The sequence below is a fragment of the Equus caballus genome, chromosome 13 (genome assembly GCF_041296265.1).
Source record: "Equus caballus isolate H_3958 breed thoroughbred chromosome 13, TB-T2T, whole genome shotgun sequence".
Classification (NCBI taxonomy): Eukaryota; Metazoa; Chordata; class Mammalia; order Perissodactyla; family Equidae; genus Equus; species Equus caballus.
In genome coordinates, this window is record NC_091696.1 from 4,668,586 (window position 1) to 4,684,834 (window position 16,249).

At 49.0% G+C, this 16,249-nt stretch overlaps 1 protein-coding gene across 1 annotated transcript; it reads right to left on the reverse strand.

Moving 5' to 3' along the window:
* Positions 1 to 6,570: 6,570 nt before the first annotated feature.
* Positions 6,571 to 13,464, reverse strand: LOC100061391 (speedy protein E4-like). Its single transcript, XM_014729811.3, has 7 exons — positions 13,187 to 13,464; positions 12,442 to 12,660; positions 11,558 to 11,616; positions 10,980 to 11,065; positions 9,319 to 9,487; positions 9,058 to 9,148; positions 6,571 to 7,427 (listed from the first exon to the last, which is right to left on the reverse strand). The coding sequence occupies exons 1-7, from the start codon at positions 13,272 to 13,274 to the stop codon at positions 7,420 to 7,422; spliced, it is 720 nt and encodes a 239-aa protein (XP_014585297.2). The 5' UTR covers positions 13,275 to 13,464; the 3' UTR covers positions 6,571 to 7,419.
* Between the last annotated feature and the right edge of the window lie 2,785 nt (positions 13,465 to 16,249).

A 16,249-nucleotide genomic window follows, 5' to 3' on the forward strand; every position in this document is an offset into this window, starting at 1 on the left:
CCAGAGGGAAAGCAGAGAGGCAGGAGGGTGAGAGGGGTGATTAGGCACATGTGTGTGGTGATGGATGGTAATTAGTCTTTGGGTAGTGAACTTGATGTAATCTACACAGGAATTGAAATATAATAACGTACACCTGAAATTTATGTAAGGTTATAAACCAATGTTAGTACAATAAAAAATGATAAAGAAATTGCAAAGAACTAACACAAGATACCTGGAGGGGGAGCTACCATTAAAGGTTTAAAAGACTTCTAACCAGCTGCAACATATGGACTCTGTTTTTATCCTGAGTGAAAAGAACAAACCAAAAGACGTTTAGAAAATTGTGAAAATTTGAATATCAGATATTATATGTTAAAGAATGAATGGTATACTAGGTTATCCCACCCGCTTTTTAAGAGTCCGTATCATTTAAAGATACATTCAGAAATATTTACAGGTGAATTATTCTTAAGCCAAGAGGAGGGAGCCTCCATGAAGAAAATATCAGTTTGGATGTCAAAAGCAGATGGAGAGTCATGTGAGGCAGGACTGGAAAGTGTCCCCTGGGACTGACTGTAATTGGGTCACTGCTAATCTTTACCAACAGATGCAGGACCAAACCAAGACCCTGGGAACAGAACTGGGATGGGAAGTGATGACATTTTTCTCAGAGAATACCTTTTTGTACCATCTGCTGTGCCACCTGAATAGACAGACTAACACAATGTCTGAGGGTGAGCAGGCCATCCCCGTGACTGGGGTTTCATCCCTAGAGGAAACAGTCAAAACGGAAGTGTGTCTACGTGGGTCAGGGTATTTTGGTGGCTGGAAAAATCCTATGCAACCAGTTCTCCCTGGACGGCAGGCCCTCTCCTTACGTAAGCAACAAGGATAAGCCATAGATGCACGATGTAGCAGTTTATTAGAAGAGCTATCCACAGTTTATCAACTTTGTGAAAGAAGATTTTCTGGATCCTAGGAAATCTTTACAACCCACAAGTAACAACAATGGTGTCTTCTTGTAGTGAATACAAACCGCGTAAAGGATGGCATTTTCCTTTTTCTGTGACCATCAAGGACATCAGTCCTATTCGCAGCTCAGCTTCAGCAGCCCTGGGGTCCCACAGCACCCACACACAGGAGCTGGACGAGGACTCTTGGTGCCGATCTCTCGCTCTCACCACTGTATTTGAAGTGATCATGTCTTTTATCTGTTTCTACGTTCCCATTTTAGAGTACAGATCCTTCGAAATCTCCTAAGACGCGTTAGAAAACAAGGTGGGGGAACTTATGCACAGACAGGAAAACTCACCTGGGATTCACTCATTTTCTGCTGCTCTTGGAAAAGCATAGAGACTGTTAACAGTGGACCTGGGGGAGGAGAAGCAAGTGATTGAAGTCCTGGGTGAGCTGGCCCGGGAGGCAGGAACCTCCTGCCTAAGAAGCACCAAGGAGAGCTCAATGGAGGGACACCCTGGGCACAGTCAGTGGGGCTGAAAGGGCGATAGCGGACCACACACCCCACGGTGGAACTCCAGCACGATCAGGAGGTAACTGGACACATTACTCTCGTTGGTGAACAGAGACATTGATGCCTTTTTCAAATAGTTGGCCACCATTAAATAAAAGGTGCAAAAAAATTCCCATTATACTGCTTATGATTTTCTTACTCTCTCTCTAAATTGTCAAAATCAAAGAACCCACAGGAACAGAGAATATGAGCTCTCAAAAGTGAGATAAATGTGCATTACGGCACAGTTTTGTTTTTAAAATGCCTGACAAAACATACTTACCACAGCATTAAGAAAATTGTAATAGTGGACAGAGCGCTTGGCCCGGGGTTGTGTCCTGTTAGCAATCCCACCTACAGACCCGGTGACCTTGGACAAGTCACCTCCCTTCTCAGGCCCAACCTCCTCCTCCGTCAACCGAGGTGCAGGACAGAATCCGGCAGACTCATCCCGCCCTGCAGGGTGTGCTCCCACAAGGACAGAACCCAGGGGGATTCAGCATCACTGAGATCAGAGAACAAAGGCGCAGATGAAGACAGGTATGGAGTCTCTAAAAGGTGAGAGTCTTGAGTTTCATGGCAGTTACATCATCACATAAATTTTCCAAAAGTAATCAAAATGTACACAGTAAATGAAGGCTTTTTTTATATGGATATAAGCTATATGTTAATAAAGTTGATTTTCAAAACAAGTGGTTTTTCCAGATTATTTAACAGTTATGTAGCGGTTCTTAGGTAGCAATGACGGGTAAGCCGTCTTGTGTTCACGCTTCCCCCCTCCCTTGAGTGATACAACCCTAACTTCTTTCTCAACTTGGATTACGGCTGGTGTGGTCACGTGATTGGTTCAGGCTGAAGATATCCGAGAGGAGACAGTCTGAGCATCCTTAGGCCGTCTTCTTAATGGCAAAGACATCGCCCTGGAATCTCTTTCCTCCTCCCGCCCCCTCCATAGTACAGAGCGCCCAGTGCGGCAGCTGCCCTGGACCCAGAGGTGGGAGCCACATGTCAGCATGGCACAGCCGAGCCGTCAGCCGTCGTCCCCGGGTGGCTTCAGGACAGACTCATTTCCCTCCTCTCACTGCAGGATCCCAGGAGGAGGAGAGAGCGGCCAGTTCACTTAAACTGCATGTTTGGAGTCTGTCTGCTTCAGCGCTTTACCAGGACGTGAACGTGCCCCACACTGCCCACCGGCGGGTGTGAGAGTGTCCATTTCTCCACACCTTGCAGTGACACTGAGTATTGTCAAACTTCTTACATGATGGGAAAAGGACAGCCTGTTGCTGTGGTTTGATTTCTATATTCCTGGCCATTAGCAAGTGTCATGGACTGAATTGTGTCCCCTCTCCAAATTCATCTGCTGAAGCCCTCACCCCCCAATGTGACTGTATTTGGAGACGGGGCCTTGAAGGAGGTGATTAAGGTTAAACGAGGTCACATCACGGGACCCTAATCTGATAGGACTGTTGGTGTCCTTATAAGAAGAGGAAGTGACACCAGAGATCGATCTTTCTCTCTCTCTCCCTGCCCTCTCTCTCTCTCTCCCCCTCTTTTCCTCTCTCCCTGTGGGCATGCACAGAGGAAAGCCATGTGAGGACGCAGGAAGAAGATGGCCATTTCCAAGCCTGGAAGGTGACTCCTGCCAGGATCCTCACCTGCCAGCACCTTGATCTTGGACTTTCCAACCCCCAGATTGAGAGAAAATAAATGTCTTGTTGAAGCTCCCAGTCTGTGGATTTTGTTAGGGCGGCCTGAGCTGACCAAGACCGTCGGGCTCCTACCTTTTCCATGTGTATTTATCAGACAGTTACCACATATTATCTGTCAATTATGTGTTCATATTCTTTGCTTATTTTTTCTTTAAGAAAAAAGTCCTTGTTTATTTGTAGGAGAAATGTTATACCTTTACAAAATGTATTGTAAATAAATTTTCCAGTGTGTCATTTGTCTTGGTTTACGTTTCCTTTTTCATATCATAACCCAAAAGTTTTACAGGTTTAAATCTGTTTATCTTTGGCGAATCCAGATCGTCTGGATTCTAAAGAATCTTCCTCTATGTAGAATTTATACAAATATTCTGCCAGAGGGCTATAAATCTTGGAAAAATATATATACCATGCTATACTATACTGCAATGTAATGTAATATACTCTAATATACATATTATAGTACTATAATGTACTGTAATATATGCTCACACACCGATTCTAGCTACGCCACTCTCATCTCTACCTCTGTCTTCACAAGAGATGGAGGTAGTGACAGGTCAGGATCGCTGAGCAAGTGCAGTGTCTCAGGAGTGGGAGGTCTTGATGAGGAAGAGGAGCACAGCCTCAGAGTGGATGTGGCAGCATGTCGTGGGAGGAGCGGGCAGGTGGGAGTAGCTGCAGACACAGGTGCCTTTGCATTGTCTCCAGGACTCCTGTGTCACTCCTGTCATTTCATTCTATTTGTCTCAATGTTTTGTCTCTATAAAGCTGCTTCCCTTTGCTTGTCCCTCACTCTTAAATGATCCCACACCCCTGCGACAGTTCCATCTGCCACAGCATCCCATTTGTCTTCGAAAGTCCTGTAGAATCCTTTTTTCCCACAGAAAGTTCCGGATGCCCAGTACCGGGCCATTGTTTCAGCTTTGTCATCTGACCCGCTCTGCATAAGCTGTTACTGCATCAAGCCCTTCAATCCTGTGACTCTTACTTTCCAGCTCTCATCCCTCGAGTTCTCCCGTCACTCCTGTTTCTCCAGGAAAGCATGCTCCTCCTCTGCTCTGCAGCTGAGCCTCCATTGCTGCAGGCTCCTTAGCTCTGCTCAGCCTCTGCGCACAGCCCTTGATGCTCTTTGGTTCCAGGAGCTTCGCTGCTCTCACTCTTCCATCTTCTTCTTTTCCTAGTAGTTCCTAACATTCCTCCTCTGGGAGTCACACATATCTCTGTCATCCGCTCACATCTCTGAAGCAGCTCTCTTGATTTATTTGCCTTCTCAGCCTTCAGTGGCCTCCAGCCTTGCCCTCCTTCTCAACTGGTCCATCTCTTTGTCCTCGAAGTCTCTGGGGCTTCACCTCCTTCTCAATGGCCTCGGCTTCCCCTTCTCTTCAACTGGACCAATGCTGACCTCAGGCTTCTCTCCACTTCTGGGCTGATGCCACAGCTTTCTGCCCTGGTCTTTCCAAACACCTCCAATACTCGCCTTGCCCTCAGCAGCCTGGCCATCCCTTTTCTTACCTGTTTGTTGTCTGCATCCCTCGTCCTGTTTTTTGTGTGACTTTCTACTCAGCCCTTCCCTCACTTTAGTTGCTATTTCCTTGTCTGCCCTCACCTGCTATCCTGTGGAGACCTGGGGCTTCTTAAATGCATGTCAGTTCCTAAGGGTCTCCTAAGCTGTATCTATTTCCAGGCTGCTCCCATCAGACTGTTACTCCTCTTAGTTTTCTAGTTGTTTCCACGTCTGCTGAATCTAGTTTCCCTGCTACCCTTAGCCCATCAGCCATGTCCCACTGCTGAATGCTGCCCATCTCCCAGAGCTGGTGCCATCAGATGTTCGTGTCCCCAAGCTCTTCTGGCCTTGGTGGTTTCACTCTCTTCAGTTGCTCCATGCTCATCAGCTGATCTCATGTACCAGAACTGCATCCCAACTCTTGATACACAGACCTGTTTTTTCTTTGGCTTTTCTTCACTCAGATACTCACATGTCATTAGCGGCTCTTGTGTATAGAGTTGCTCCCGTTTCCTAAATTTCTCACATCTCCCAAGCTATTACAGTTGTCTGTGAGCACCCCATTATTTCAATCCTTAATTCTCTGGCTTCTCCTGTCTCCCCTGACGTAGCTCTGACCTGAAGTGTTCCTGAACCTGCACCTGTTTACCTTCCCTGACCACCTGAGTTCTAACGGAGCTCAGACTGGTCAGTGTGTCGGATAATGAAGGATTTGGCTGGTCCCTTGCCCTGGTTCCCAGGAGGAAGCCTTTAAATCCTTGGAACTTCCTGAGTGATAGGAGTGTCAGGTATTCACGCTGGGCCATTGGACCGCACTTGAGTTTATGCTAACACGGTGATGCAGGATGCAGGCCAGTCACCCTAGAAAGCCCAGCCCTGTGATCACAGGATCAGGGCTCTGAGCCCTTGGTACCAGCCAGTCTCTGGGGAGGGAAGGGGGCTGAGATGAGTTCATTGCATGGCCAGTGAGCGAGTCTGGTGCCTGCATAAGGAAACCCCAACAAAAACTTGGGTCACCAAAGCTCAGGTGAGCTGCTCTCTTGGTGACACACATCTGTGTGCTATTGGGGTGACAAAGCCCGAGGACATGGAAGCTTGGCCTTTAGGGCTGTCCCAGTGTTCTCTGATGCTCCCACCTAGCAAGATGTTTCCCTCCAATAATTCAGCATTCTTGTCATTACTCTTTCTTCTCCACGCCCATCTTACTAAACAGCTTTAGCTCTTCCTGTCTTCTTGTTTTTTCCCAGAAATTTGTCCAACCCCATCATTTCTTTTTCATTGTTCTTATTTCTTCACCCACTTTGGATCTCCCTACTATCACATAAACCTGGAATGGGAGGTTATGAAAGGACTCCCAGGAGGATTAAAATAGAGCACACTGCGTGTGTGCCCCTGTGCCCTTGGGTCCGCGTGCCAGGGACCCTTTCCAGGAATGCACATCTTGTTGGGTCGCTGTTCCTTACTCTGAATTTCAGATTACCATCCAGGTACCCAGAGCACTCTCTTCCTTCTTTCCCCTCTTCCCATTGCTCTCCCTCAATATCTTCACCGTGTTTCCTTATTTCCTGTAGCTTAGCGCACAACCTGAAGGACCTACAACTAGAATACACAAATACGTACTGAGGGGCTTTGGGGAGAAAGGAAAAAAAAGAAGATTGGCAACAGATGTTAGCTCAGGTGCCAATGTTTAAAAAAATAAAAGACTCTAGCTTAAGATCTGCCTCATCTTCTATTGCTTTTTCTAAAGAAAAATAATTCAGGATTATCTTTCAGAGTTAAGAAACTTGCTTGAATCATCACAACCCCATTAAGCAACATTATCGTTTGACACCGAACGGGCAACCAGGCTTTGCACCACACACATCGTGAAGGTGAGAAGACTTTCCTCTTTATTATATTTCCCTGAGAGATGAAACATCACCGCCTGTTTCATAATCTAAATAACATACAGACATGTCATCAAGGCAAGTTTAAAAAGTACAACTGAATTCTCCCAATTCAATAAGGAAGCCTAAAATATATAAATTTATATTTACAGGAATTTGGGGGAACTACCCACCTGGCTATAAATAAAAATAATAAATATATTATGTAAATATAATAGATAAAAACACAAAAAGTCTCTTAAAAATGTAAACAAAATTACATATATAGCAGCTATAATGCTCATTACCAAACTTTGCATGTTTTCAAAACCATGACTATTTCAAAACCATTTACAATAAAAATATAAATTATAAAAATCAATATAGTAATCCTATGGACAACATTTTAAAAATAAACCAATGAAATTTCTGGCATATATGAAGTTATCCATCCCAATCCTTGGCTCTAATTTGATATTTTTAAAATAATTCACTCCTATCTGGAACCCCTGCACTCTGCCTTCAGATGGTTCTAGACTGTGGAAACCACGTGGGTAACAACCAGGCCTGCAGCTTCTACCTCGGGGGACGGTTGAGTTCAACAGTCTGAGGATGTGGCAGTGCCTTAGGAAGGGGTGGACGCTGAGAAGACCCTGGTTCCTTATTGTCCCTGCCTGGACTCCTGGCTGTGCCCCCAGCTCCTAGGAGTACGACACGAGAACCGTTCGGCTCATTCTCAGGTTCTGGGTTCTTCTAGACTATGTGCACAATTGGCTCCTCTCTTCCTTCCTCATGTCTGTCATTGGTGTCTGGGATGACTTCCTGCTCACAACCCGCGTCTCCCCGGCCTCAGTGACCTGGAAGTAAGAGAAAGAGGGGAGGTCAGATTGTGAAGAGGCAACTCCCCACATACGAAGATGGGTCACATTCTCAGTCAACTCTAACCAGAGTTTAAACAAACTGATAAATCCCACTGTGTCTCTGATCTCCATTCTAAACCCCAATCCTGAACCATCATTTTCAAGTGTGATTCTTGGACTTTGGTGAGCCTGACGCCAAGAATTACTTAACACGCCTAAGGGCAGGCCCAGTGATCGGCTTTATACACAGGACTCTGGGGGATGCTGCTCAGGGAGTGGCGCCCACGTGGAGGAGATGCTGCTTTAGGCTTACCTTGCACTTGTTCTTTGTGCTGCTTAAAATCTGGACTTCCAACCACACTACGAACATCACTAACCTGTCAGCATCAGGAACCATGAGACCAGATCCCCAAGGATGAAGGCCTGGTCCCTAATGCTAACCCTGGATGCCAATGTTTAACCATGACACTTAGCCCTAATCTTGGCTGCTGCTGTGCTCTGAATGCTTGTGTCCCCCAGATTCACACGTAGAAATCCTAACCTCTAAGGCGATCGTGTAGGGAGATGGGGCCTTTGGGAGGTGATTCGGTCATGGGGTGGAGCCCTCATGAATGGGATCAGTGCCCCTGTAAAGGAGACCCCAGAAAGCTGGCTGGTCCCTTCGACCAGGTGAGGACACAGCAAAAGTCGACAGTCGGCCACCCAGAAGAAGGTCTCTACCAGAACCTCACCACGCTGGTCCTCTGGGCTCCTAATTCCAGCCTCTAGAACTGCGAGAAGTCAATGCTGGTCATCAGCCACACGGCCTGTGGTACTTTGTTAGCAGCCCTACTGGACTAAGACACTAGTTCACAGGTTTAAACCAAATCTCTGCTTCACCCTCTGCCCAAATCTCCCACTCTCACGTGTTGATTGTCAGCAGCCGCACTGAAGCTAGTTTTCTTAGCCTTTGCTCTTTCCAACACATTCCTTGACCAGAAACTTGCGGGAAAAAGTGCAATGGTGCAAGAGGAGAGGTTGGTGCAGAAGGGGCGAGTCGGGCGAAAGGAGGGGCTCACGGGAGATCTGGCCACAAGCAGTGTGTTTGAAAGTAAATTTGGTTGAAAACATAGCTGGTCGTCATTTATCGTCTATGATTGGCTACGTAGACTGTCCCATCTAACATCCTCTTGTTAAGCATTGACTTTTTGTGAACAAGTTCCTATGGCTGGTATCACCGAAGGATGGCAGGCCAAAAACGAATTAAAAAAAGAAATTCAAAAACACAATATATGGAAAAAATGGGAAACGCATTCATTTTCATAAAAATCAATGTTTCACTAAAGCTATTATTAAGACCCAACTGCTTTGGGTGCAGTGATTTCAGCCAAATCCAGGCCTCGGTGACAAGCTGGTTCCTGAGGTGTGGCCACGCACGCAGCCCCCGAGGCCGTGCGTGTGTGTGGCTGTCAGTTCGTGGCTGCAGCTGGGTCGGTGTCTGGTGGACCTCGGCTGCTCGACTGCACGGTGTGTGGAAGGGTGACATGGGGTGGGGGGCCCCTGACGGTGGGCCCAGCAAGTGGATTCCTTAGGTTTCCTAAACAGACAGGAAACCGTCCTGTCAACACCTGAGAGGACACAGACCTACCTTCCCTCAGGCCTCCACGGTCCCTGGAGCCCTGGGGCAGGAGGGCCCGATCTCGGCCCCACACCCAGAGATCGGGATCAAAAGCCTGGATCTGGAAAGACAAATAGCCTCCTGAAGAGATGACGACTCTGCAGCTGGACCCCCACCCTCCCTTGTCCAGCCTCCAGTTCCTTCTCTTCCCAAGTCCCAACTCCAATCCTCCAGGATCCCCTCTCTCTGCAGTTGGGCCCTGCCCCTCTCCCAGCCCCAAAGCCCACCCACCTCCTCGCACTCTTCCCGGGTGACCCTCATCCTCCAGTCCATGGAACGGACGAACTGTAATCGCAGTTTGTGGAACAAGGGGCGCTCAGCGCGGTTTTTCCCATAGAGGAAGGAAAAGATGGCCTGTTTGGGGGCCTGGTTATCCTCTTCCATGTCGTTGGCCAGGTAGCTGGGGGAGACATCAGGATGCTGCTCAGGAGTGGACCAGGAAGGCCCTCCGCCTGGGGTCAGCTTCCCAGACAGGACGCAGGCTCATCATCTTCACACCGGACCTGCGGAGCCCTGCCCAGCGTCACAGAGTGCCACCCAGCCTCCAAAACGCCACTGCTGGGCAGGGACCCGAAGGACGCCTCTCACACTTTGATGATGAAGACAAAACCCAAAACCCCTCTTCCCTTCACTGGGTGTCTGTGCCCACAGCCGTCTCCTCAGACTGTGAGCACACATGCAGCTCCTGAGGGCAGGAAGGGATGTGACGCTATTTCTGACTTCATCCTTCCCGCCAAGTGACTGACACAGGCCTTGGTTCCTACTGATGCATTAATTCAACAGCACATCTTGACTGTCTCTTCCTGTCACCTCGTATTCCCTGGCATGCAGGAAACACTTGATATGGTTTTGTTAAATTAATGATTGAATGGATGGATGAGTGAGTAAACGCTTTATCTCATAGCCAAATGCAATACTGATCACCTCCTAGACACAACATACCTTAAACTTTTACAAAATGAGAAAAGTTGTGCTGAGTGTTTTGAGAATGCACTGAGGTTTTGACAGGACCTGCCGTCAACAGGTGTCTAGTCTAATGGGCTAAAGAAGGGGAGCGGAGAGATAAGAAATAACTATAATCCAAGAGACCGCATTATAATTAAAGTGCTACCGGGAGGCAAAAGTCAGGGAGGGCCGGGAAGGCATCAGGAAGGTTCCGATGTTTGAACCGACTCTAAGGACAGGCATTTTCTCCAGATAAATACGCGTGAGGGGCAGCTAGACGGAAAGCACCATACGGAAGCAGAGGGAAGGGTGTTTGGAGGGAGCAGTGGACCAGAGGGATGAAATATCAGGAGGGAGCGGGTTTGATGGAGACACTAGAGACGGTTGCATTCAAACGGAGGACTCTGGCCTTGATTTATAAGGCACTGAGCCCAGGGAACGGCGAAGGAGGGTGTGGAGGGGCTAGACCTGTGTTTGGAAGGATATTCAGGCAGATAAAGCCCACTGGCCCTGGGGGAGAATGTAGGAAACACCGGCACTTTCCGATAGATCTGTGTGAGGTCACGAGGCCCTGAACTGCGGCCTCGGTCCTGGGAATCCAGAGGAGGGGGACAGTGACACTTGGTGTTGATCTGGGAGGAGAGAGAGGATCAGAAAGGGCACCTTCGATGGCCTGTTTGCTTGGGGGCAGGATGCTGTCAGCTCTTCCTTTCCCTACTTTTAGGATGTTTGCTGTTTTCTTTTGTTTGATCTTTTAACTGACCTTGGCATTATTTGTTTTTGCAAAGAACAGCATGAAAAAACACTATACAGTAACCCTGTCATTTTTATGCAGAGAGGAAACTGGACAAATAAGTTCAAGCAGAGGAGAGGGCAGGGTCCCACTTCTCTCCTCCACCCTCCCAGGGGGCAGAACATTGACTGAAGGGAGCAGGGGAAATACTCACAGAGCGATGAAGAAATGAATCCGCCGGTACTGCCAGGAGAAGAGGCCAGCCCGGCTGAAATAAGCTATGACCATGGACAGCAGATACTGATGGAAACAGGAGGGGAAAAAATCACCAAAGATGTCCCACCCTGGAGGGGGAGGAACAGCGGGATAAGGGGGCGGGAACTGGGGCAGGTGTTGCTGCTGCTCAGAGAGGAGACCCCTGTGTTGAGTGAGCCTGCGCGTTTGGGGAGGGGCAGGGGTCGTCAGAGGCTTGGAGTTTCAGATGCTCCCAGGACAGCAGGCTCTGCTCCTTTGAGGGTCTATGTTGAGGACGGCCCGCACAGGAGAGCCTTTCATAAGCTGGAGCAAAAGGGAGACGACGAGCTGAGAGGAGAGAGGACTTAAGGTGGCAACAATCAAAGGGGCTCGCCTCCCGCTCAGGTCCCAGAGGATCTGCAAGAGACCACGAGGCTCCCACGGGACCTGGGACAGGCGTCAGGGTGGAGAGGGAAGTGACCTGTGGGATCTGAGAGCGCTCCCCCGCCCCAGGAGAGATGCTGGAGCAGGAGTCCATCTGAGCGGAAAACACTGTACCTTGTCAGATACCAACAGATCTCGGTCCCAGGCCAGGAATCTTTTAACGACAGGATCCTCTGAGAAGAGAGGGCACATGTTAGGGTGACAACCGGAACAGGGCTGCTTTGGGAGCGTTCCAGAGTAAGGAGGACCAGGCCTCCCTGGGAGAAGTGTTTGCATTGTGTCCAAGGGTGAGGCTGATGGGAAAAGGGGAGAGAAGACCATTCAAGAAAGATGGTGCCCCCCTTGCCTGGGGCGGCTGAGTGAGAGGTAGGTGTCTGTCGCATGTTTGCGTGGCTCAGATCTGACATAAACAGTGATGCTCCCTCACCATGCATGAGTGTACACTGCAGAGGCCACAAAGTCACTCAGTCACTTTCTCAACTGACAGCCACATCAGAGTGCAGAGGGAGCCTTGCCATCCCCCTTAGACATATTCAAAGGCCAGCAAGAGTGAAGACGTCTCAGAGGGACAGTCAAAACCAAGCTCTTATCCCAAGTGCACACTCTTCCCAAGTCTTGCCCAACCCTCTGTGACGCCTAAGTGTCCCCAGCGAGTGACTGTTACTCAGTGCTCCAAGAAGGAGAGCACAGCACCTGGCAGGGAATTCTTTTCCACTGGAAATGGGTAGTCATTGGAAGTTTCTTCTCTTTTTAAAAAAAGGATAGGATTGGGCCGGCCCTGCAGTGTTTTGGTTAAGTTCGCGCATTCCACTTTCACCGCCCAGGTTTCATGGTGCTGGATCCTGGGCGCGAACCCATGTGCAACTCATTAAGCCATGCTGTGGCGGTGACCCACAAACCAAATAGAGGAAGATTGCACAGATGTTAGCTGAGTGACAGGCTTCCTAAGCGAAAAAAAAAAGAATAGGATGGAGGGTGCTGTCGGGGGCTCTTCCTACCGAGCAGTGTGGTGAAGACCTCGTGGTGTTCAGGCAGCACTGTGGACGCCCGCTGTTTCTTCAGCTTCATCCTGAGTCCACACAGCCACTCCACCGCCCAGCTGTCCTCAGCCTTGGCGGCTGTCTCCTCCTCCGTCTCCTCCTGGAGAGACTCCGACCACTCCCTCTTCCTCTTCAGGCCCGAGGACTCAGGCAGGGGCCTGGGATCTACCCAGCGGGCTGAGGAAAGAGACCAGGCCAACACTTCAAGCTTTTGTCTTTGGAATTCAGCCATTGGTCACCCAAGTGCCAGCCACCCCGAAAACCAAACCTCCTCTCCATTCTCTGCAGCCTCGTAGACTATTGGCCTTCTCCCAATCCATCTCTCCATCTTGCTCCTCGATGACATCCATCTGCTCCCATTCACCTGGTCTTTGTTCCCTTGCCCTGTGCTCTAAACTCCTCCGCATTATAGAGAATGTTCTCATTTGGAAAAGAACACAAAAGGAAGCCTCCACTTGTTTCCTCTCTTCCCTTTTCTCATCCTTGGATCTCAGCTCCTAACCCTCCTCCCTTGCTTCCCAGGTTCTCTTCCTTCCATGTGGATATCCTGGTCCCCCGCTCCTGTGTGCTCCTTCTCCAATCCCCGGCTTTCGGCATCTCTCCTCGCACACACACCCTGCTCAGCTACTCCTTCCTGACTTCTGTTCCTTCTCCTCCTTACTGGTCGACCCTCTCAGACCCCTTCTCATTCCAGCTTCCTCACCTGATGGTCCTGGGCTTTCTTCATTCACTATCACCTCCAGGGGGTACCCTGACGTGCTAGGCTGGGGACTCGGTGGACGACTGCTCATGATTTCTCCCAAACTCTTTCTTCCCTGCCAAGAAAGCTACACCCTAGTCTGCCCCAAATCCTCCTCTGGATTCTGGCTGAATATAAGCCCGTTATCCCTTCTCCAAGCTGTGGAGAAGCTAGGAGCGGAGAAAAGCTCTGAGAAGATGCTGTTGGCCACCTCCGCTGCCAAGCACCACGGAGTTTGGTCCTTCCAATCAGGAAGGTCGGAAGCCTCTGACATCATAGTCATTCCAACCTGGCAACCAGTTTGAAGGAAAATGCGTGTAACTGCCAAACCAATGTGTGCACTTCTCCTGGAGATCAGGGGTAAGCGAGAACTCTTGCCACTGACCCCACCTCTGACCATCCTCCTCAGCCATCCTCCAGGGGTCCGGATGCCTCGTCATCCCTCCCCAGCAGATGCCCTGTTCTCTCCATTCTAGACTTGAGACACGTTGGACTCTCTCCCTCCCTCCTGATCCTATTTCAGAGCATAGTCTGTGGGGGAGGGAGGAGAGTGAGGAGGAAACTGAGGGGAAGCGGAAATGGGAAGACCTTACAAGAGTGAAATAAGTATGTAAAAACCATCCCAGGTACATTGACTTCTGGATTAAGAAGTTACTCAAACACTCAATTTGGCCAATCTCTTCTGCTCCGTGTTTCCTGACACTCTGCTCAGGATTCTGTGCTGGGGACACACAGCCTCTACCCTCAGGCATCTTTGAGTCAAGGGACATTTTGAGCACCTAAGACCATGGAAAACCGTACATGTGCTCACACACACACACACACACACATACCCTGACACTTCACATGGTGTCTCCAATCTCAAGGAGTCTGTGGATTGCCTAAAGTCTGCCCCTCAATTGCAGTTGAGAAACTCTAGTCTACAGATCAAATTTTTAACTATGTGTATTACTCTTGACCCAGAAATTTCACTACCATTTGTGTATCATATGAATAAAATGCCACATGCACAAAAAGATGACATGGAAGAACCTCCAATTCAAGACAGAATATGATGTTTCTGTGAACATGTGGAGCACATGGAAGTACAAAGTGCAGGAAATAGCCACCTGGTCTAGATAGGTCACTCTAGGCAGTGCCCATCTTAAAACATGTTAGTACTTTGTTCAAAAGTGGACTAAAGAGCCCACGTTGGGTGTGACATGTTTGGGGGAAACTCCTCCTGTGGAGCGGTTTCACCACAGTGGCTGTAGCGACAGGGCGGAAATATCAGCAGAGTGAAGCAGAAGTGCTGTGCACACACCGTCCTTTCCATGTGGGGTCACATGGAGAAATTCAAATACAGATGCCTGGACCCAGCCCCATAGATTCTAACTAACAGAACTGAGGTGGGGCCTAATTTAACTTTCTCATGGACGCACACTGGGATCTGGAAATTTCTGGGTTGGATGTGCCACCCAGGTCAGGGCAATGGGGATCCTAAAGAAAGCAACGTCACTGCTGAGTGAAATAAACAGGAGGGAGGTCAGCTGTGATCTGGGCCTCACGTGGCAGGGCTGTGGCCAGGCTGAGTCCATGCTGAGCGGGCCTTATGAACCAGCCTCCAATCCTCCTGCCAACCGGCCCACGACAACCCCTCCAGCAGCCTCGGTGCTGACGTGGACAAGGAGACCTGCGATCAGAGTTTGTCCTGAGCACCCACCCAATAGTGCATGTGCCCAGGAAGAAACTGCCCTCTCCTCCAGGAAGCTCACCCCTTGCCAGGGGCTGCCCATCTGCCCGTTCTGTCGTCCTCCAGGGAACAGTGGTCACTGTACCTCCCCTTCTGTGACCTGAAAGACCTAGAAAAACCCCTGGGAGAATGACAGCGACTGCTAAATCACAGAAGAGAATTCCGTGACGGGGACATGGAGGAGAGGTGCTGGCTGTTGCCCTCGAAGGTCTGGTGTCTGAAGCTAATTATTATGGGCAAATCTTGGTCATTAACTTTTATACCCCCCTCCCTCATGGCTGAGATATTCTTGGTGGATCCCCAAAGAAGGTTCGTTGGACTCTGGGATTCATTGCCCATCTGCCAAGTCTTACAAAAAGTTGTTTAAACACCAATGTGCCCATTTATGTTAGAAAAACTTGTTTTGAAATAAAGATTTGTCATTCATAAGACACTTCGGGAGCACTGTCTCATTTTCTTTGTTGAGGTGGGAAACTGGGTTCGAGTACTTGTTTTTTAGACATGACAGTATTCAGTAGTACAAGTGAGCAGTGGAGGCCGGTGACCCAGGCTGACGGGCCCTCTCCTCAACTTCACCGTGGCCCTTCCAAGCTGCTCAGAGAAGCCGCCATCCTTCACCTGGTGAAAATGGAAAAGGACGTGGAGAAATGATCCCTGGATGTTTTCCTGGTTCAGGCCCTCTTGCTCCCATTGCAGCATTGCCTCTGCGAGAACTCAGGCACAGGCCACGCTTAACAGCAGCAAAGCTGGGAAAGACCCTTCCTGGCCACGCAGCCCCTTCCAAGAGCAACTTGGGAGGCTGCCACGTTTGTGCGGGATTCGGGATTCGTCTAATGCTGCAGTTCAGCTGGGGAAATCAGGAATGGGTGACGGGCCCATTCATTTGGGGGAATCAGTACTTAGTCCCTTATTTTTTTAAGAGCATTTTCTATAAAACTTGTACTATAAATACTTCCTCTGTCAGTTGCATATGTATCTAAATCTTTGAAAAGCTAAGTAAGACTCTCCCCAGCATTACAACCCAGGGATGTTTTTTAAAGGCCTGATAAGAGCTCTCTCTTTAAAAAGTAAACCTCAGGGAAGATACTGTCCCTATCTCTGTCACCATGGGCCTTTGGGCTAGATGTTAGGCATCTCGCTCTGAGCTATAACTCCCTGCTTGTCTTAGAGATAGAAGTTTTCTTTTTCCTTTGGGTACAGGTGGACGGCCACCCTGACTACCAGGTGCATTGAGGATGAACTATGAAAGAATGCACAGCAACTGGGGCTGTCTAGTCCCCTTACAGGAGGCAAGT